This window comes from Mesoplodon densirostris, chromosome 11 (assembly GCF_025265405.1).
Source record: "Mesoplodon densirostris isolate mMesDen1 chromosome 11, mMesDen1 primary haplotype, whole genome shotgun sequence".
NCBI lineage: Eukaryota > Metazoa > Chordata > Mammalia > Artiodactyla > Ziphiidae > Mesoplodon > Mesoplodon densirostris.
Genome location: NC_082671.1, coordinates 64,050,565 through 64,070,933, shown reverse-complemented (window position 1 = coordinate 64,070,933; position 20,369 = coordinate 64,050,565). Strand labels below are relative to the sequence as shown.

Sequence of the window (20,369 nt, the reverse complement as noted above, 5' to 3'; positions counted from 1 at the left end):
CAAGCCCATGCCCAGCTCACATGGGGACCACATGCACCGCCACCTCCCCAGGGACAGGGCCATACATAGGGATGCTCCCGAGGGCACCCAGGGGCCAGAAGAGGAAGCAGAGGGCAGCAAGGGGATGAGCTAACACAGAGTATGGAGTTAGGACCGGCTATGCCTTAGTGCTAAAATCCTCTTCTGATACTAAGAAAACATAAATAATTTTTGTCAACGTTTGCCCAAACCGCCCTGGAGCCCAGTGACTGAGGCGGCCTGGGACAGTCTTTCCGTGTCCATACCACCAGGCGGGGGAGGACACTCAGAGTCTTGTCGCTTTGCTTTCCGGGGTATGTGGGTGTCCTTGGGGTTCACTCTCCCGGAGAAAAGAAAAGAAATTCACTGGGCCCCTCGGGGACACTCATGCCATTGGCCTCGCCCTCTGGGCCAGGTGATGGGCACTGTTCTGCCATGGGAGGGGACAGGAATGGCAGGAGGGAGCCCCTGGGGGGCAAGGAGAGGGTGACCGGCCCCGGGGGAGCTCTGCTGCGCCCGCCCGTGGAGCTCCCACCTTCTCCACCCACCTCTGCCCTCGGCCCGGCTGGGAGCAGAAGTGCAAAACGCCGCAGGGCGGGGCCGCGGGGCGGGGAGGAGCCGCTCACTTGCAGGTGAAGACCTCGGTGCGCTCGCTGCACGTGTTGCACTTGACGAAGCAGCACCAGTGGAACTTGCAGTTGCACTGCCAGACCTTGGTGTACTGGTGGGTGTTGTAGCCTCGGCCGCAGCACATGGTGTCGCAGCCGTCGGCACCGGGCGAGGTGCGGTTGCACAGGCGGCCCTGGGTGCCCACGCTGCCCGTGGCCGCGTCCTCCTCGCAGTAGTTGGGCGACTTCTCGATGTACACCAGGTCCGTCTCCATGGGCTTCTGGTAGCTGCGCAGCTGCTTGATGCGCAGGAAGGTGGGCTGCCGCAGGCGGCTGGCCCGCACCACCTCCACCTGCACCGCCACGTTGTACTTCTCCTTGAGCAGGTGGCCCACCTCGCGGAATTTGGGCAGCGTGGTCCAGCACGTCTTGGTGGTGCATGAGCCCGACACTCCGTGGCACTTGCACTCCAGCTTCATGCGCTCCTCCAGGACCTGCGGGCCATGGGGTAGGCTCAGTGTGGGTGGAGGGTTGGGGCCTCCCTGCTCCCTCCCACCCCGGCCTCCCCCACACCTGGACCCAGCTCCCCACCTCCCGCTGTGTGACCACACGGTCAGTGTTTCCTCCTCCCAGAGCCTCCATCTCCTCATCCATTAAGTGGGGCTACTGACCATAGGTCCCTACCACACAGGGTCCTGGGAGGGTCCAGTGAGAATATTCAGAACTCAGCAGAGCGTGGGGTACATTTATCAAACGTGTTTCACTAAATTCTTACGGGAGCTGCAGGTCAATGCACTGATGAGGAGACAGGCTCAGGGGGCCGTGGGACTCCCTGCCAGTCACAGAGTGGCAGGTGGAGAAGTTGGTGCACGCACCCATCCAGGCTGGAGGAGGCACCTCTCGGTACCAGGTCCAGCAACAGCAGGTGCTTAATAAGTGTGGATCCCCCACCCCTGTCTCTTCCACTACGCACCCTCGTGCCTGGTGTAGGCCCTGGCATGCAGTTGGCACTTAATGAGCGGCTGTTCAGTGAAAGCCTGGCACGCACACGGAGCTCTGTACACCTTTGCTGAAGGACAGAGTGGGGGTGGGTGGGAGGTGAGTTCATGGATCAGTGAGGCCCGGGCGTGCCGTCTGCTGGGAAGCCACCCTCAGACCAGTGTTGTTCTTTCTCTCCTGCTCCCCGAGGGCCCGTGATGGGTGCAGCCGTGTTTTCCTTGGGCCTCCCTCCTTGGCCCTGGAAAGCCAATTCCCAGAGCCAGCCCTGACCCCAGGCACTCATTTACCCGGATCGAAAAGGCCCTGCCAGCCAGGCCTGATTAAAGATGGGGAATCATTAGCTGCCGCCCCACGACTGCACAAGGGCCATTTGTCAGCTGTCTGGGCTCCCGCTGGCCTCACTGTGACAGCCCAGCCCTACAGGGTCTTGGCCACCCTCTGCCCCCTGGTCCAGAACCCCAGCCCTGACCCTCAGTGAATGAATGAATGAATGAACAAATGAAAGAAAGACAGAAACATCCACGGTGTCAGCTACTGCCCACTCACTTTCCCTGTCCTGACCACATGGGGCCCTGGACCAAGGCGAGGAACCCCGGGGCTCACAGTCCAGGTGGGAAACAGGAGGAAACTGACACACAAAGCAGCAAAGTGCAGGGGCTGTAAGAGGGGGAGGCTGCCTAGGGTGGGGGGCTTCCTGGAGTAGGTGGTGCCTGTACTAGGTGTTGACGGAGGAGTAGGACCTCATTAGACAAAGAGGTGGGGGCTGGGGGGGCACAGTGCAAGCAAGGAAGGGGAGACTCGGCCCAAATGAACATGACGTGAGGCTGGTGGCCTGGAGTTTGGGGGGTGAGGCTCTCTGCTCCTGTGTGGATGGTGTCCCAGGGTGGAGACAGGAGAAGCTGGGGAAAAGTTTGGGGGGTGAGGCTCTCTGCTCCTGTGTGGATGGTGTCCCGGGGTGGAGACAGGAGAAGCTGGGGTAAAGGGAGGAGGAAGGAGAGGGAAGGGTGATGCTCCACCATGGGAGGGCCGAGGTGGGGCGGGCCCCAATATCCAGAGGAGGGGAAGGGGCCAGGTTTGGGGAATACTCAGAACTGGAATTGCAGGGCTTGGTGACTGTGCCGTGGGGTGTTTGGGTGGAAGGCACTGGCCAGAAGTCGGGTCTGAGGGTCTGGGGGTCTGGGTGAAGGGTGGGACCTCCGCCCCGGAAAAGTATATCTGGACCTCTTCTCTGCCTCCTGCCCCTCCCCCGTCTCCCCTTCACCCCCGTCAGACCTCTCCTTTCCCTCCTTCCACCCCACCCCGTGTTCATCTTTGCTTGGACCATCCCCTTCCCCCAAAAGCCCCTCCCTCCATTAATCTACCCTTCAAGGCTGGGAAGCTTCCCCTGCCCTGGCCACACTGCCTGCCGTGGTGCCCCCGGGCCAGGAGCTGACCAGATTCGTAGCCCTCTCAGAGCCCCCAGCCCGGGAAGCAGTTCACCCCACCCCAGGCTGCTGACCCAGGAGGTGCCTCCTCAGACAGGTGGTGATGGCCAGAGACCTGGCAGGAGTGTCCAGGCTAGCATTTGTGCAGGCCAGGTGGTCCAGGCTTAACGGCCACCGGTAATGCCCACTTCAGCTGCCCACACCTCGCTCTGCCATCTGCCCCGAGCCCCTTCCCTCCACGTTCAGATCCTGTGTGGCCAGATCCTGTGTGACAATCAGCAGATGAAGCCGATCGGGCAGCTGTTTGCAGAGCAAGGGGCTGAAGCCTCGCTTGGCTGGGTCCCCTGGGCCTAAGCCTCTCCTGGGAAGTGATCCCAGGATTCAAGAATGTGCTGTTTCAGTCTCCAGTGCCCTCACGATAAGCGCGACAGTGACGGTGGCGCCAGTCCCGCTGCCCCAGGAGACCACCTGGGAGGGTGCAGAGTGACCCACCCTGCCTAGAGGAGCTGGTGGCTGAGCAGGGCCCCTCCCCTGGGCCTCACCCCTGCCCCACCACCCTAGGTAGTGGAGGGGGTAGGTGGGGGAGCTCCAGAAAAGGGCTGACCGGGATTCTTCACAGAATAAGGGATGGCCCCCACTCTGGGGACAGTGCTTAGTTACTGTCAAGTTAGGGGGAGTCACAGGGTTGATGGACCGTAGTCCTGAGGGAGCCCGGAGTTGAGCAGGTCTCCACGCTCAGCTTGTCCAGCCCTGGCCCACCAGGGAGGTGGTGGGCCATGTGCCGGTCTGGGGTGGGCTAAAAGAGTGTCCCCCCCAAATTCATGTCCACTCAGAACCTCAGAAGTTTACCTTATTTGGAGATAGGAACTTTGCAGATGTAAGTAAGACTCGAGATGAGATCATCCTGGTTCAGGGTGGGCCCTAAGTCCAAGGACACATGTCCTTATAAGAGACAGAAGAGGAGGGAACACAGACACAGAGGAGGGGCCGTGTGAAGACAGAGGCAGAGACTGGATGATGTGGCCACAAGTCAAGGAGCACCTGGGGCCACCAGGAGCTGGAAGAGGCAGGAAGGGTCTTTCCCCGGAGCCGTGGTGGGAGCTCGGCCCTGCCGACACCTTGATTTAGGCCCTCTGCCTCTATGAGAGAATAAATTTCTCTTGCTCTAAGCCACGCGGTTCGGGGGACTTCAGTGTGGCATCATCAGCTTCCTCTCCACGTGACTTGCTGAACTCCATGGCCCTAAGCGGGTGGGGGTGGGAGTGGGCCTGGCCGCTCTATAATGGGGCCAGGGTGCCCCAGCACTGGGATGACCCATGAAGGTCTGCACTCATTTCTCTAGGAAGCCTCAAAAGCCACACCCACCCCAACTCTACCGCTATGATCAGCCCCCCGGGGACACTGTGTGGCCACCACTGTTGGCCTCTTCCAAGGGCTCAGACCACACACACACTGCACAGCCCCACAGGGTCGAGGCTGTTGGAGAGGCAGTGGGGGAGGGGCACAAGGTGCATTACACCCACTGTGCGGATGGGAAGACTGACTCAGCAGAAGGACCGGGCCAGCCAGAGCCTCACAAACAGCTAGGGACAGCGCTGGCAGGAGAATCCCGGCTGCTGACCACTTTAGAGGCCTTTCCTGGGGCTGCCCTGTCCCTGACGGGCCCTCGCACTGCCCATCTGCTCTCCCCGCCCCTGACAATCTCCTTCTCCTCAGTTCATGGCTTCCAGGTTCATGGCTTCAGCCCAGTCCAAAACCCCCAACATGCTGACCCTCTTCCATCCTCATCCCCCTGAACAGGCCCAGGTCCCTTCACCAGCCTCCTTGTTGTCATGCCTCCTGTCTCCCCGGGGGGCCCAATCCTGCTAGCCTCCATTCCCCTTATGCCTTTTCATCACCTGTCAATTGGCAGGACCCCCTCCCGCCCACCCCCTGCTGCCACCGAGTCCCCATGTGTAAAATGGGGACAGTGAGGCCGTCCTCCCAGGGGTGTGGGAAAGCCCCTGCTCAAGACCTAAGCCACTGCAGAGGCTCAAAGGGGGGTGGGGGGGGACTGGTTCAGTTGAGAGTTCAGCCACACCTCCTCCTCCAGGGAGCCCTCCTGGTGCCTCCATGTCATTGAATCTCTCCTTCCTCTGCCCTCCCAGACCCAGATCACTGTTTGCCTGTGCCTAGAGAATGGGGCCTACGTGCTGTCTGTAAGCTCCTTGGAGACAAAGGCTGTCACTCATTTCTTCACTCATCTATTCATCTGACAATAATTTAATAACCACCTGCTGCATGGCAACCTGCGCTTCTACAGGATGCAGTCAAAACCCTGGGCCTGGCGTTCAAGGCCCATTCTGGGCCGGTCCCTGCTTACTTCTCAGGCCCTGTGTCACCACCCCTCATGCTCCCGCCAGCCGGAACCATCTGCAGTACCCGTCTCCCGCACCTCCCACCCCTCCCCCACCCCTCCCCCCTCCCCCACCCCTCCCCCACCCCTCCCCCCCCCACACCTCGCAAGTGCCAGCTCCTTCTGCCTCTGCTCTTCTCAGCTCCAGTACGTGGACACCACTGCCTCCCGGAAGCTACTGCTACCTCTCCCTCAGGTCCCTGGGCTCTCACTGTTTCTGGGTGCAGCTCCTGCTCCCCTCAGTTGGAGCTGTGGGAGCTCCCGCGGCCAAGGCTATGTCTCACTCCTCACTGACCCTGCACCCAGCATAACGCCTGGCCCACAGAAGGGGCAGTGAGAGTGAACGAGCTCAGCTCCGGGCCCTGGGGCAGAGGACATCTTCAACTCTTTGCCTGGAAAGGCAAGTCGTGCCTAGCCTGCAGAGCCCCTCAGGCCCTGGCGCCCTAGGTGCAGCCCCCCGGGCTGGAGAGCCAGACCCAGAGGCGTTCCACTTGGCTGGCTACCCTATCTCGGGCCATCTTGCCGCCATGGCGGCCGCCCCTCCCAGCCCAGTATCTGGGGCCCTCATCTCCCAGGGGCGGGGCTGGACTCGCCCTGACTTCTTCCCCAGTGCGTCCCGGCTTGAATGTCCTCGGTTATCACCCACCACTCTGCGTCCCGCGCATGAAGCTGGCTGCCCAAGAGCCCCCAGCTCAGTTTCTGCCCTTCCGTTCCTGCTTCCTGGGAACACCCCTTCCTCCAGTCTCTCACAGCAGTTTGAGCCAAAGGCTGCCTCCTCCGGGAAGCCTTTCCTCGTATATTGGCATGACCCCTCTAGGAGCAGGGAAGGGACATGGACTGTGGCCCAGGGGCCTCCCCTCACCCTTGGGTCCCAGGCCAGGCCCGGCTCCCACCTTGTGCGCAAACAGGATCCCTGTCTCACCCCTACCGCGCACCAGCTGGGGGCCGCGGGCATCACTTCACTTCCAGCCTCAGTTTTCAAACCTCTGTAATGGGAACAGTAAGGCCCACCTCTTCGGGCTGCTGGGACAGACAGAAGTAACGGCTTGTGGTCAGCACTACCCACCCCGCACTTTCAGGGTTCAGTTCACCAACTCCCTCCGCTAGGAGAGGAGCCCAAAGCTCAGAGAGGTCCACACCGTACCTGTGTAACGGCGGCCGTCACACCTGATCCAGGCCTGTCCGCCCCGCCCCGCCCACTGCCCTCCCAGCCCCGCCCAGTGCCCGCCCTACCTTCCTGCCCGCCTCATTGTTGTGCAGGTTCATGAGGCGCCTCGCGTTTTTCTTGATCTCGCGGGCGTCCACGAAGCGCCGGGAGAAGTCGATGCCGTAGCGCACGTCGGCGGAGCAGCCGCCCCACTTCCAGCCCTCGGCCTGGTTGTAGTAGCCCTGCTTCTCGCGGTCGCACCCGCAGTTGCTCAGGTTGCCCTGGCTGCAGGCGGCGGTGACGGCGTGAGCCACGCCGGCTGCGGTGATGGCGTATGTGAAGGCGGCCTCACGGCTCCCTGCGGGGAGGGGACGGGTGCGGACGGTGAAGCCCCGCAGGTCCCGGCCCGGTGGGCTCAGGGGACCCAGTGCTGGGCTCTGGTCCTGCTGCCGGCCGGCTGTGTGACCCTGGGCTCAGCCCTTAGCCTCTCTGAGCTTCTCACTCAGCAAAGTGCGGCCGATAGAACCCACCTTTCAGGGCTGTGGTGAGGACGGTAAACAGTGGGCACTCGATGCATGCCACGGCCCTGCCACCAGCATGTAAGACACTTCTCTTCCTGTCCCGAAAGCCTGGGCTGGAGAGGCCCAGTTTCCTCCTGGGAGACGGCAGTGGGGGGCGGGCCTGGGAGGGGATGTTTGGGGTGTGTGCCTCTGTTAGCCTCCCAGCGCTGCTGTTCATGAACCAGCCACTGGTGCTGATCCCTTTGGGGGACACCCACCCCATCAGTCAGAGGCCAGACAGAATCGCCCCAGCTCAGAGCAGCGCCAGGGCCCTTCGTTGCCATCTGTCTCTCTCTCTCTCTCTAACCACCCACTGTCACCCCATCACCAGGCCCTGGCCTCCTGAATCTCCCTTCTCCTCCAACACCCCTGCCTGCTTCAGGGGTCTCTGAACTGCCACACTCGGGTGCCGGTCCTCCCGACCTTCCTCACCCACCAGCCACCCTCCAGGCAAGTGCAAAGTGCAGCTCTGTACCGCCCCCCCCCCACACTTTCCCTCCTTCTCCTCTGCCTGAGCTGAGAAGGGAAAGCCTGCCGTCCAAGCCTGAAGTCCATGTCCAGCTGGACCCCCCAGCCCCCTCTCCCCATCCGCCACCCAGAACAACCCAAATCCGGTGCTGCTCACATGCTCCTGGAGGGCTCCCGGTCTTTTCGGTGTAATTTCCTTCCCCTTCATGCCCAAATGTTAACAACTTTCCAAGGCCAGTTCCAATGCCTCCTCCTCCAGGCAGCCTTCCCAGACCACCAGCCAGAAGGGAGCCCGGGCTGCCTGATCTCCCTCAGTGGCAGGTCTGACGCTCTCATTGCTCTCGACACTGTCCACCTGGTTAGCCCTACCACTGGGACTTGCCAGCTCCACACGTGTCAAAGGCCCCTCAGATGAGCGGGTCCAGCTCTCATTCTTTATTTTCCACAGCCCCCAGCCTGTGCATCCTGCCATCCTGGCCCCAGTCTCTTGAGCCCCTCTCACCTTGCCCACGAGCACAGAGGCTCCCTGCAGGCCACGACCGGGTCTGTGTGGTCCCCAGCACCTGCCACTATGGGTACAGAACTCAGTGATGTCGACTGGACCAAAGCCAAGCTCTGCTGAGCGGGAATCGCACCGCCCTCAGCAATAGCGGATGTGGCCACTGGAAACCCACGACCCCATCCTTGCACAAGCCCTGTGTTTGTGCCCCGCGAGCACCAGCGTGCCCCTCTGTGTGCTTGGTGCTGTCCCTGTTGTTGGGGGCTGGCGTCATCCCCCCAGACAGAGAGGGTGGAGGGTCAAGTTAGGCCCATTCCATAAACATCCATTGAGCACCAACTGCATGCCCAGCCCTGTGCTGGGCGCTGACTATGTGCTCTGGGGTCCACCTCCTCACCCACCAACCAGCTGAGGGGGGCTCACCTAGATGGGATCCCTGTTCCCCTGGGGGGCTTACCCTCAGGGAGGTCCCTGTCCCCAGGGTGGGGGGGCCCCACCCTTGGTGGGGTCCCTGTCCCCAGGGTGGTCTTCATCCTCAGTGAGTTCCTCTACCCTGGGGGTCTCACCCTCAGTGGGGTCCCTGTTCCCTGTGGGGCTCACTTATCTGGGGTCCCTGTTCCCGGGGTTTCTCCCATTCAGGAAGAGGACCAGGGTGAGACCTCCTGGTCTCAGGGGCCCAGGGCAGAGGAGGCTTTGGTTGGCCTCTGCTGTCTCACAGGGGACCATAGCTTCCTGGAAACTTCCATCCTCTGAGAAGAGCTGACAGGCAGGTGGTGTCGGGCATCCCTTCCTCCCCAGAAAGATCAGGGTCTGCAAAGGGCACAGGGTGGCACTGCCCTCCCAGGGCCTTGCTGGACATCCACCCCCTCCTCCCGGGTGGGCCCTTCCTGCCCACACTTCCCACCTCCCGCGTGGGGGCTACTCTGCTGCCCTGACCTGCCTCTCTAAGGGAGGGCGGGGGGTGGAGTCAGGGAAGGCTTCCTGCAGGAGGTGACATCTTAAAATAAATCTTACCAAGAAGTATGAGTTAACTCCCCATGACTGCGTGAGAGTGTGTGTACATGATGTGTGTGACTGAGTACATGGTGTCTGAGTATGTGAGCGTGTGAGTGTATAGTTGTGTGGTGCGTAGGTGGTAGGTGCGCACTCCTGGTGCACACAGAGCAGGAGCAGAGGTTCAGAGGTGTGAAACGGCTTTCTGTTGCTGGCGCAAGTCTGAGATCAAGAGCAATAAGAAAAGAGGTGGCCGAGGTCCCAGGGAGCCAGCTTGTGGGTGGCCAGAGATGTCCCATGAAGCAGAGGGCACTTTCTGTGCAGGTGCTGGGGCAAGAGGCTGTAGGATTTGGATCTTGGAGGTCACTCTGGCTACACGAGGGGTGGGGTCCTGGAACTGTCGAGAAAGTGGATCAGCAGAGCTGCGCTTCTCTCCTCACGCCGTCACTCACCTGCTGCCACAGCACCAGCACCCCTCTAACCCTCAACACGTGTTCTCATCGAACTGTCCCGACCATCGTGCAAGGCAGGTTTCATCCTTCTTCCCATCTCACAGGGGAGGACACTGAGGCACACAGAAGTTATGAGACTGGGTGTTTGTTAGGGGCTGAAGCCGGACTGGAGCCCAGGCAGTGGAATCAAGCCCAGCGAGGCAGACGGAGGGACTCGGGGCCTGGGGCGTGGGTCACCGGAGGCCCTCCTGCCCCCAGCTTGACCCCTGTGCAGCTCAGTGACCGTGGGCAGGAGGAGGCAGGAGAAGAGGTGTGCACAGCCCCCTTGCAGAGGAGATGCTGCACTCGGATCATCTGTGGACCCCAGGCGTGCGGCAGGGCAAGGCTGGCTGGGAGCTCTGGGGAGGTAGAGCTAGCCTCAGAGTGGGCGTGTCACAAGCTAGGCGCCCAGCAAGGGGTTAGAAATCTCCACCAGTTGTGTAATCACACCAAGAGGCCAGGCCAACGGCGTTAAAAGTGCCACAACCAAGCCCTGCCTAAGCGAGCACAGTGTGGCGTGCCCTCGGAAGCCCTGCCCGTGACCCTCTTCTTCCCCAAACGCTCTCCCTCCCCATCAGCAGCCAGATGGGGGGTTCCCACGTCCTCCAACCTAATGCCCCCAAGCAGGCCAGCAGGCGCCCAGGCCAGGCCTGTGTGTTTGGAGGGCATTTCACAGAACCCTCCCTCCCAGGCTTTGTGCCCCCGCCTGGTTTCTGCCCTGCTCAGCTCAGACACGGTTACTCATCAGTTACTCACCAGGCTGCCGCTCCCACTAATTCCTTTTTTATTTGCTTTTAATGAGCCAAACCCTCTCATCTCACCATGGAGACAGGGGGGAGGCAAGCAGTGAGAGAGCTGCAGTCTAGGGAGAACCGAGGAGGATGAGGTGGGGTCCTGGACGGAGGGGTTCCCACGCGCCCGCACTCTGCACATGCATCTTATTTAATGCTCCCGACAGCCCCGTGGCCCCATTTCACAGACCTGGATGCAGACTCAGAGGGCTTCGTTACTGGCCCCAGGTCACAGTGTGCCTGACATATAGGGAGGAGACGGGCCCCTCCCCAGATCACCACAGGGGCCGGCTTGGAATCCCTGGCGTGTCGCCTGCACGTCCTCTAGGCTGAGAAGGAGCCAGTGCGTAAATTTAGAAAGAAGCCCCTTGGGCTTCCCTGGTGGCGCAGTGGTTGAGAGTCCGCCTGCCAATGCAGGGGACACGGGTTCGTGCCCCGGTCCGGGAAGATCCCACATGCCGCGGAGCGGCTGGGCCCGTGCGCCATGGCTGCTGAGCCTGCGCGTCCGGAGCCTGTGCTCCGCAACTGGAGAGGCCACAACAGTGAGAGGCCCGCGTACCACAAAAAAAAAAAAAAAAAAGAAAGAAGCCCTTTGAACCCGTTCGCCTTGGCCAGCAAACATCAATGGCTCCCCAAGCCTCAGAGATGCCCTCAAGCCCTGGAAGCCTGACCCCAGCCGTCCCACCCACCACGCCATCAAGCCCCACTTGGCCAAGTGCAGCAGCTGGCGCACACCACTGCTCTGGAACAGGAGCAGCCTGGCTCCCTGCTGCCTGCCCTGGGGGACATTGGCCCCCTCTTTGCTGGGAACCCTGCCTGCATGCCCATGTGTCTGCAGCTCACCCAGGCTCTGGACACAGCTGGGAGGTCCCCTGCTCCCGGAAGCCCCATTGGAGTGAGGGCCCTCCTCTGGGCTCCTGCCAGGTGCCCGCAGGCTGCAGGGGTGGTGGGTAGGATCCATGTCTGATTCTTCCAGGTACGCCCACCCTGCAGCATTATTCCCTGAGTCTTCATGTGAGCAGGGCTGGGGCTGGACGCACTACATTCATCACCTTCTTTTTTTTTTTTTTTTTTTGCGGTACGCGGGCCTCTCACTGTTGTGGCCTCTCCCGTTGTGGAGCACAGGCTCCGGACGCGCAGGCTCAGCGGCCATGGCTCACGGGCCCAGCCGCTCCGCGGCATGTGGGATCTTCCCGGACCAGGGCACGAACCAGTGTCCCCTGCATTGGCAGGCGGACCCTCAACCACTGCGCCACCAGGGAAGTCCCACCACCTTCTTCTATCTCCACGACCACCCACGGAATAGATCCTCTTGATGAGGCCCATCTCGCAGGTGGGAACACTGAGCCTCAAAAGCAGGAAGCGATTTGCTCCAGGCAGTAGCAGTAATGGCCATCTGAGCACAGTGGCTGCTCCACATCTGTCTGGTGATGAAGGTGGGGAGTTGGGTGAAGGCAGCGAGGATGGTCTGTTTGGGGCCACAGCTGTCCTGGGGGTACGCTTCAGACGTGGGAGGCCCAGGGGCCCCTCTTGGGATCCAGAGCCACCCCAGCGTGGATCTGTACCCTCAGACACCAGAGCCAGCAACAGGGTCTTGCAGTCTGCGTCTGGCACCTGACAGGTCAAGGTGGGCTCCATTAGCCATGTGGGGCCCGCGGCCCGAGGTTTCGGGAAAGCAGAGAGAGAGGTACAGGGAGACTCAGGGAGGAGCAGGCAAGAAAGCCTTGGACTTGCATTCTCACACCTGCTGTGCGGCCCCAGGCAAGTCACAAACCCTCTCTGAGCCTGTGTCCCCATTCACCCTACGGCCCCAGGAGCAGCTCTAAGAGCAAACAGGACAAATGGGCATCGCCCTCAGCATCACCAAATACTGAGCGGGCCAGGGAAGTCCAGGCACAGTGCAGGGCTCCCAGGACAGGCCCACGCCCCTCTCTGTGCTGTCCACAGCCTCCTCCCAGTCCGCCTGCCCAGCTGCCCCCTCCATGCCTACTCTGGATGAATCCACACCAGCCAAGCCCTCAGAGACCACTGCCCCACGGGTAAACTGAGGCGCTGGCCACTCAGGGGCCAGCCAGCTCTGCTCTCTCTCTGCTCGTGGTTACTCAAGCTTAACCACGCCCCCACTGCCCCGCTCCGTGCCTGCCAGACCTGACTCCCAGGGAAAGAGGGTCTTCCTGGGTCAGTAGGGCCTAGCCCACCCAGCTGTCCCCTCACCCTGACCCTGATGAGGACGCTGGGGACCAGGCAGATCTTTGTGAGCAGTTACTGGAGGGGACAAATGTGGCTCCTGGGTCATGCGGGGGCCTGGGCAGAACAGAGGTCCCCTCACCTTCCCAGGGCAGAGCTGGGGGCTGTGCCCGCCCTCCCCAGGCCCCAGGCACACACACCCTCCTCAGTGTCCACTCAAAGCCACCGGCCACTTCCTAGAATCCCTAGGGGCCTGGCACACTATCTTTAGAAAGCCACAAAAAGCCCTAATTGAGCTCATAATGACCTGATTAACTGCAGGCCTGGGGAGGCAAGGTGAGAAAGGCACTTGGATCCCTCTGAGAAGGGGAGCTGGGGATCTGGAACCTAGAGGCTCGGAGGGCCTCAGGGACCATCCAGTGCTACTCAGTGCTACTCCTCAGACAAGGTGTCTGAGGCCCAGAGAGGGGCAGCATGCTGCCCAAAGTCACACAGTGGCTCAGGAAGTGGGGGAGCCCAGACATGACATTCCGGAATGACTGAGGTGAGGTCAAAGCCCTAGAGAAGGGGCTCAGAGTCTGAGACCTTGAGTTCAAGTCCAGACCCTAAAATTGGCCAGTTGGGTGACCTTGGACCAATCAAGGGGCCTTTCTATGTCTCGATGTCCCCACTTTGCAAAATAAGGATAACTGCTCTGATATGGCCAAGTCACCATGTCAGAGGACCCACGCGTGGTCCTGGGAGGGCAGGCCTGGCCCCAGCACACAGAGGGTCGCTGACCTGAGCTTCATGCCCACACGTGTGGGACACACCGTGACACATGGGCTCTCCGTGGGTGTACACAGGTTTAGGCATCCATGCGTGTGTACCTCTGCATGTGTCCCCATGCCCGTGTCCCTGGGCATATGCCTGGACTTAACGTTTGCACAAATGCAGTTCCTATAAGTGTGAGCAAGTGTGTGCTCCTGTGTGTGTTCCTGTGCTCGTGGCTAACACAGCTCAGATCTGTCAAACCCTGCCTCTCTGCCAACCTGTACTTGCCCCTCTTTGAAAAAACACAGCATTTTTCTACAATTCAGTAATAAAAAGGCAAACAACCCAGTTTAAAATGGGCAAAGGATCCGAATAGACATTTCTCCAAAGAAAGTATAAAAATGTCCACTAAGCACAAAAAAAGATGCTCAACGTCATTAGCCATCAAGGAAATGCAGATCAAAGCCACGATGAGACGCGCTTCACACCCACTAGGATGGCTAAAGTAAAAAGAGAGACACTAACAAGTGCTGACGAGCACGTGGAGAAATCAGAACCTTCATGGGCTGCTGGTGGGAATGGAAAATGGTGCAGCCGCTCTGGAAACCATTTGGAGGTTCCTCAAAATGTTAACTACAGAGTTACTATTAATATTTAACCCAGCAATTCCTCTCCTAGCTATGTACCCAAGAGAAATGAACACGTGTCCACATGACAACTTGTATGTAAATACTCACAGCAGCATGATTCACGATAGCCAAAAGGAGGAAACAACTCAAATGTCCATCAGCGGATGGATGGATAAAGAATTGTGGTCTCTCCACACAATGAAACACTATTCAGCCATATAAAGGAATGAAGCACTGACACAGGCTACAACATGGATGAACCTTGAAAACATCATGCTCAGTGAAAGATGCCAGACACAAAAGCCACATGGTGTATGATTCCATTGATATGAAATGTCCAGAATAGGTAAATCCACATAGATAGAAAGCAGATAAGTGATGCCAAGGGCAAGGGGGATTGGAGGATGATCGCTAAGGGTTTCTTTCTGGAGTGATGAAAATGTTCTAAAATTGACTATGGTGATGGCTGCACAACCTATGACTACACTAAAATCCAGTGAATAGTACACTTTAAATGCTTGAATTGGACTGTATATGAGTTACATCTCAATAAAGCTGTTCTAAAAATATACAGCCTCTGATGGTTTTAGGGGATTGCAAACAACCTGTCCTACTCGATTTAAACCCTCACAGGGCCCCCACCTCACAGTGAGGATGCTTGGCTCAAAAGAGGCGGGTGACTGGCCCAAGGTCTCATGGCAGGCTGACCACAGAGCTGGGATCTGACCCAGGACCCCAGAGGCCATGCTCAGACCACTCCCCCCACACCCACCAGAACAGGGAAACCATACAGTCTGTCTCCCCCCTCACTGAGCAGGCCTGAGGCCCAGGCTTGCTTGTGTCACGCCCGGGCACCCTACTCCATCTCTCACCCTTCCCTCCCTCACTCCTCTGCTACCAGCCCAGCACCAAGCATGGCCTGCCCTCCTGGCCAACCCCAGGGCCCCAGGGAGGAGGCCCTCAGCCCCTACCCATCCCCAAGCCCACGGCCAAGCATACAGCGGGACAAGACTAACACATCACAGCCCAGGGGACTAGTGGGCTTGGGAGGGGTTCACAGGGAGGGCAGGCAGAGGGCCTCAGTCAGAACCACGGACAGGACAGCAGGACGGGCGGCTGTAGGGAGGGACTTGGGTGGAGGTTGACCAGTGTGGGACCCTCTCGAGAAGGATGCCGAAGGTGAGTCCTAAATGACAAGAGGAATGAGCCATGCAAAGGTGCAGGGAACAGTGTTCAGGCAGAGGGAACAGCAAGGCTAAGGTCACGGGGAGGGAATGAGCCACGCGTGTGTGGTTTGATGCAGGAGAGACAGCCACTCCATGGTGACTTTGGGAGCCTGTGGGGATGATATTAGATTTTATTCTACGAACATGGAAAGCCCCTGGAGGGTGCTGCTGTGACCGACATTGGACATGGGACAGGGTGGGCTTCCCGAGTCCTTGGCCCAGCCAGTGGGACAGTGCCAGCTGGTGAGCTCCCCCGCTCCTCTGAGACCCCCCACCACCACCCCATTCAGCCCTCAGGCTCCCAGGAGCTTAGAAGGGGTGGGAGAATACCTCCCCCTGCCCACAGTTTACAGGTGGAGAGATGGAGGCCAGGGAGGCCAGGAGACACCCTAGGCCACACCAGCAGCTGCTGCGGTCCCCCAGCGGGGCAGCGCAGTGCCCGTGTCCCAGCCTTGGCTCAGTCATGGGGCCTGGGCACACACCCCCTGCCTGAGCTGCATCCCAGCACACACGGGCGAGGTGGAGAGGCCATGGGAGTGGGGAGGCAGGGGAGCCCAGAGATGCCTCTAGGCCCATCAGGCCCCAAATCCCCATTTGTGCACTTGAAGGGTCAGAAGCCCAGAGGGCCCGCCCCACCAGGCCCCCTGCCATCCTGACCTAGGATTCTGGCAGTGTGGGGGGCCTGGCCTGGACCACCACCGGGGCGTGATCCACGCTCTGCTGAGTTCCTGCTGGAGAGGCTGCCTTGCACCCCCGTGCCTGTTTCTGTACCTGCTAAAGGGAGGTGATAACGTCACCCACCTCGCGGGGTCCAGCGCCGCGTGGATCACCCATCGCAGAGCGGCCTGGACCCTGGGGCTGGGACAGGCGAAGGCCTGCACTGGCGCTGTGTGTGTGCAGGTGCGTGTGCCTGTGTATGTGTGTGTGTGTTGCCCTCTCTGTGTCCCTTTTGCTGTAGGTCTCTGTCCTTCCCTCTCAGTTTCTGCCTCTCTCTCTACGTCCCTCTGTCGCTCTCTGTCCCCCTGGCTCTCTCCGGCCCCGTCCCAGCCGCCGCCCCGGCTCGTCCCCGGCTGAGTCAGTGTCTCCACGCTAAGCTCTTCCCTGCCGTTGTCATAAACAGAGGAGTAGAAACAGTCGTGCCAGGTCCGAACACGCCGGCACACCCGCGCCCGCGGCCTTTGTTCTGACCCAGCAGGGCCCTCACAGCCACAGCGGCCCTTCAGGGGGGTCGTGCTCCGGCTGGGCCCGGGGGGCCTGGCCCAGGGCCATGTGGCGAGGGGCAGCCAGGGCCCAGGGGTCTGCGTCCCCAGCTGGGCTGGCCTTCCAGGAGCTTCCACCCCTGCCCCGTGGCTCTGGGGAGGCTGGCAAGGCCTCTTCTGCGGCCTCTCTCCTTAGGGAGGCCAGCCCCAGGCAGCCTGCCTCAGACCACTCCTTCCTTCATCAGGCCTGCGGCAAAATCAGCCACTGCCTGTGAGGGGGGACGCGATGGAACCAGAGCCCCTTCCCTGCCCACCCCGCAGCTGCCCCCTGTCCCCACCAGCCGGCACCTGGACCCCCACCGGGGCACAGGGCTGACCCATGGGTTCAGATCTCTAGTTCTCACAGGCGTGTGACCTTGGCCAAGACAGGCTTCTGTGGGCCTCAGTCTCCCCATCTATGCTGTGCAGACAGGGGAACCAGGAACGAGTGATGTTTGTGCAAGGGCCCGGCCGCAGCGGCCTTGGGAGGAATGGTGCTCCCACAGTGGCGGCAGGAGGGGTCCCAGCTGGAGACAGACTGAGGTCTGGACCAGGCCTTGCCCTTGGAGGCCCGCCCACCTGGGATCTGTGTCCTGCTCGGTGGACCAGAGCCCGGCATCCTGGACCCTTTGTCCGTGGAGCCCTGGGCAGATGTGTGTGCCAAGGAAGCAGAGGGCCTTCCTGCCCCTATTCTGAGGAGAGACGCCCCCCAAGTCCTAGTGGCGTCAGGGCCCCAGCCTCAGCCCTGGTGTGGGTGGGTAGACCGGGGCCCGGAGAATGGGAGGCCATGCCCAGGGTCACACGGTGGGACCGCGGCAGCGCCCTCTCCCCTCCCAGACCCCATCCGCCCCCCACAGCCTGTCCTGTCTGTCTGGGCCCTGCCAGTGAAGGTGGAAAATTCCCATCCTGGATGAGCTCCAGGCGGACCTAGAGGAGTCACGTGGAAGGGATCAACCACCGCCCAGCCTAAGCCCCCAGCTGCTCACCTCTGGCGGGTCCAGAGCCTGGTCGTCTCAGGAACCACTGCTCCCGGGAGCAAGCTGGCCTCCAATGCAGGGGCCCAGAGCCAGGGCCACCTGGAGAGACCAAGGCTCATCACACCCTGAACCAGGAGTGGGCTTGGGGAGCCCTGCCTCTGGGAAAGTCTTTCTGATTCTGACATTCGAGGCCCCAGTTCTCCCTAGTGTCCTGGCTGCCGGGACCCCGAGCCTCGAGCCTGGACAGTGTCCGTTCTGCTGCCTCAGGCTGGGCCCCCGGGGTGGGGGTGGGGGTAGGGAGTGACCAGGACAGACAGGACGAAGCTCTGTGTCCCTCAGAGCTGGGGCCTGTGGGCCGAGAGGGCGTGCCCCATGCAAGGCCGGGGGCCCAGGCAGGCCTCCCAGTCCAGCCCCATCGGCTCACCCAGGGCATCCTGGGTGCAAGGCTCCGTGGGCAGGGCTGAGTGGCCTTCACTCCACTGCCAGCGCCCTGCCCCTGGCCTGACAGACAGCAGGCACTCAGTGCTTGCAGGCTGAGCAGTTACAGGGGCTGCCAAAGGGAGCCACCCTCATGCCCCTGCGCTGCCCCAGGAAGCAGATGGTCAGTGACCCTCTGCCCTCAGCCGAGCTGGAGGACGGCGTCCTGGGAGAAGACAGTCAGACCTGGGTTCAAATGTCCGCTCTGCCCCTGACCAGGGTGACGCCGGGCAACTCCTGACCCCTCTGAGAGCAGTGCCACCAACAGAAGTCTCACACAAGCCACGCAGGTCATTTTAACTTTTCTAGTTGCCACATAAAGGAAAGTGAAGATAATTAGGTGAACTTAAATTTGGTAACATATTTTATTTAGCCAATATATCCAAATATTACCATTTCTACACCTTAATGTGAAAAGATCATTACTTGCTTTTTTTCTCTCCAAGTCTTTGAAACCTGGCATGTATCTGACACTCAACGGCACATCGCAGCTCGCACGCACCACATTTCAAGTGCTCTCCTGCCTGTGGTGGCCTGTGCCCCCAGAGTGGACAGTGCAGCCTTCGTCCCTCCTGGGGACTCATGTCGGACCTCCCTGAGCCTGGTGTGCAAGTCCCGGGCAGGGGGCCGGGCATGCAGTAGGTGCACGGGGCCTGGGAGTGCCCTTTCTCCTCCAAGGCCCCGACCAGTGGCCGACTTGGAAGCCCCCAGACCCTCGCCTTTCAGACACTCAGAGGTAGGTCACTCTGCTCACTCAGATTGTCCAGAAACTGATGGCCTCTGCTGAGCCCCTCCTGCAGGCAGCCAGGAGGTTCAGGGCTTGCTCCTAACGCAAATCTCACCCACAAAACAAACGGGTGCCACGTGAGGCAGGATTAGGGGTGGCCCCTATGCCTGGTCATGTCCGAGCGGCACGTGATGGGCGGGGCTCAGTGTTCCATGGCAGCTCGGGGTGGGCGGGGGCCCGAGTGCACGCAGCTGCAGCCCCCATGCCCCGTGACAGCAGGTCCCAAGGGGCTGGGCTCAGGCAGAGAGGGGGCAGTGGGCGGCAGAAGCCCCTCTCTGCTCAGACCCGTCTGTGCCTTCCTGGCCTTCACAGCACTCACACCTCAGCCCATAGCCCTCCAGCTGTGACCCCTCCTGCCGCCTCCGGGCCTACCCAGCTTCCCGTTTGCTCCGGACGCTCCCACAGTTCCTGGAAAATACCATCCACTTTCTGGCCTCTGGGCTTTGGCACATGCTGTTCCCTCCACCTGGAGCCCCCTTCCCTGCTCTCACCTTCAGGCTGGTCTGGGTCACTCTGATCCTCCCTCGGGTCTCAACGGACACGTCACCCCATCAAGGAAGCCCTCGACAACAGTCCTCATTCCGTTATGGCGCCTGTTAGAAATGCCCTGCCTTGCTCGGGATCCCTGGGGACCCTCAGTTTCTAACAGGTGTCCCTGGAATACGAGGTTCACCCCTGACTCTCATGCTTTCCGCGTCCTCCCGCACCCCATGGAAGAAGACAGCTGAGTTGGGGACACATTCACGCACCCCACCCCCACAAGCTCATTTCCAGGTAACAGGAGAGATGGGTAGGAGGGGCCAGGGTGGCCCAGCCTCGCTCTGTAGGGGAGGAAATAGGCTTGGGTGGGCTCCGGTGGCCAGAGGGTGGAGGCTGCTCTGTGTGAGGGGAGACCTCATTGGTGAAAGGAGGATTAGGGTGGGCCTCAACTCCCCAGAGGAAGCACAGTAACTGGCCCCCAGAGGGCCCCAGGACAAAGCCGGCACAGGATCATCATAAGAAAGATCTATCTTATGTGGAGTAGTAAGCTCCCCATCCCTGGAAGCATACAAGCAACAGCACCAGGTGCTGGAAAAGGAGTTGGAACTTTGCACAGGCGTTGATTTGCGCCTTTAAAGGGTTTGCCTTCAGCTCTCAAGATTTAGGCGTGGCCCAAGGTCACAGGCAGGGCCTGAAGGGGGCCTGTCCCACCCACCCAGGCCATCCCCCCTCTCAGGGCCAATCATTAATTGGCACCGCTCGAGTGGCTGCCTGCCAGCCCATGGCCCGGCTCCGATCCTGTGCCCGGGGCACCTGCATGCCTCTTACATGGGCTGGCCTCACTGCTCAGCCGGACTTCCTGCTTGTGAGTCCCAGGAGCTGAGCCCTGGGCGGAGCAAGGGGCCTGCTCAGACCACCATGGCAGCACACAGAGGGGCTTCTGCTGCCTGCAGGGCTCAGCCCAGCCCAGCCTGCAGCCAGGGCCCTCCTGGCTGAGAGCTGGGCCTTCCTCAGAGGGCAGCGAGGAGCCAGGGAGGGCTTCAGGCTGGTCGGGAGACAGCCTGGGTGTTAGAAAGCCCACCCCCCAGGGGCAGAGAGCAGAGGGAACCTTAGGCAGGTGTTGAGCTGGTCCGGGGCTGACAGACCCGGGAGGATGAAGCGCCAGGGCGTGACTTCAGCCCCCCTGTGGATGAGGAAGGGCCAGGAGGGGTGAAAAAAGGCG

The 20,369-nt window shown here is 60.7% G+C and overlaps 1 protein-coding gene across 2 annotated transcripts in view; it reads right to left on the bottom strand.

Moving 5' to 3' along the window:
- Positions 1-640: 640 nt before the first annotated feature.
- Positions 641-20,369, bottom strand: part of WNT7B (Wnt family member 7B) — a 49,177-nt gene continuing 29,448 nt past the window's right edge. For both annotated transcript variants that reach the window (XM_060113496.1, XM_060113495.1), the window contains exons 3-4: positions 6,678-6,949; positions 641-1,120 (exon numbers count right to left, since the gene is read on the bottom strand). In XM_060113496.1, coding sequence (XP_059969479.1) covers positions 641-1,120; positions 6,678-6,949 — 752 coding nt within the window. The remainder of the gene's footprint in view (positions 1,121-6,677; positions 6,950-20,369) is intronic.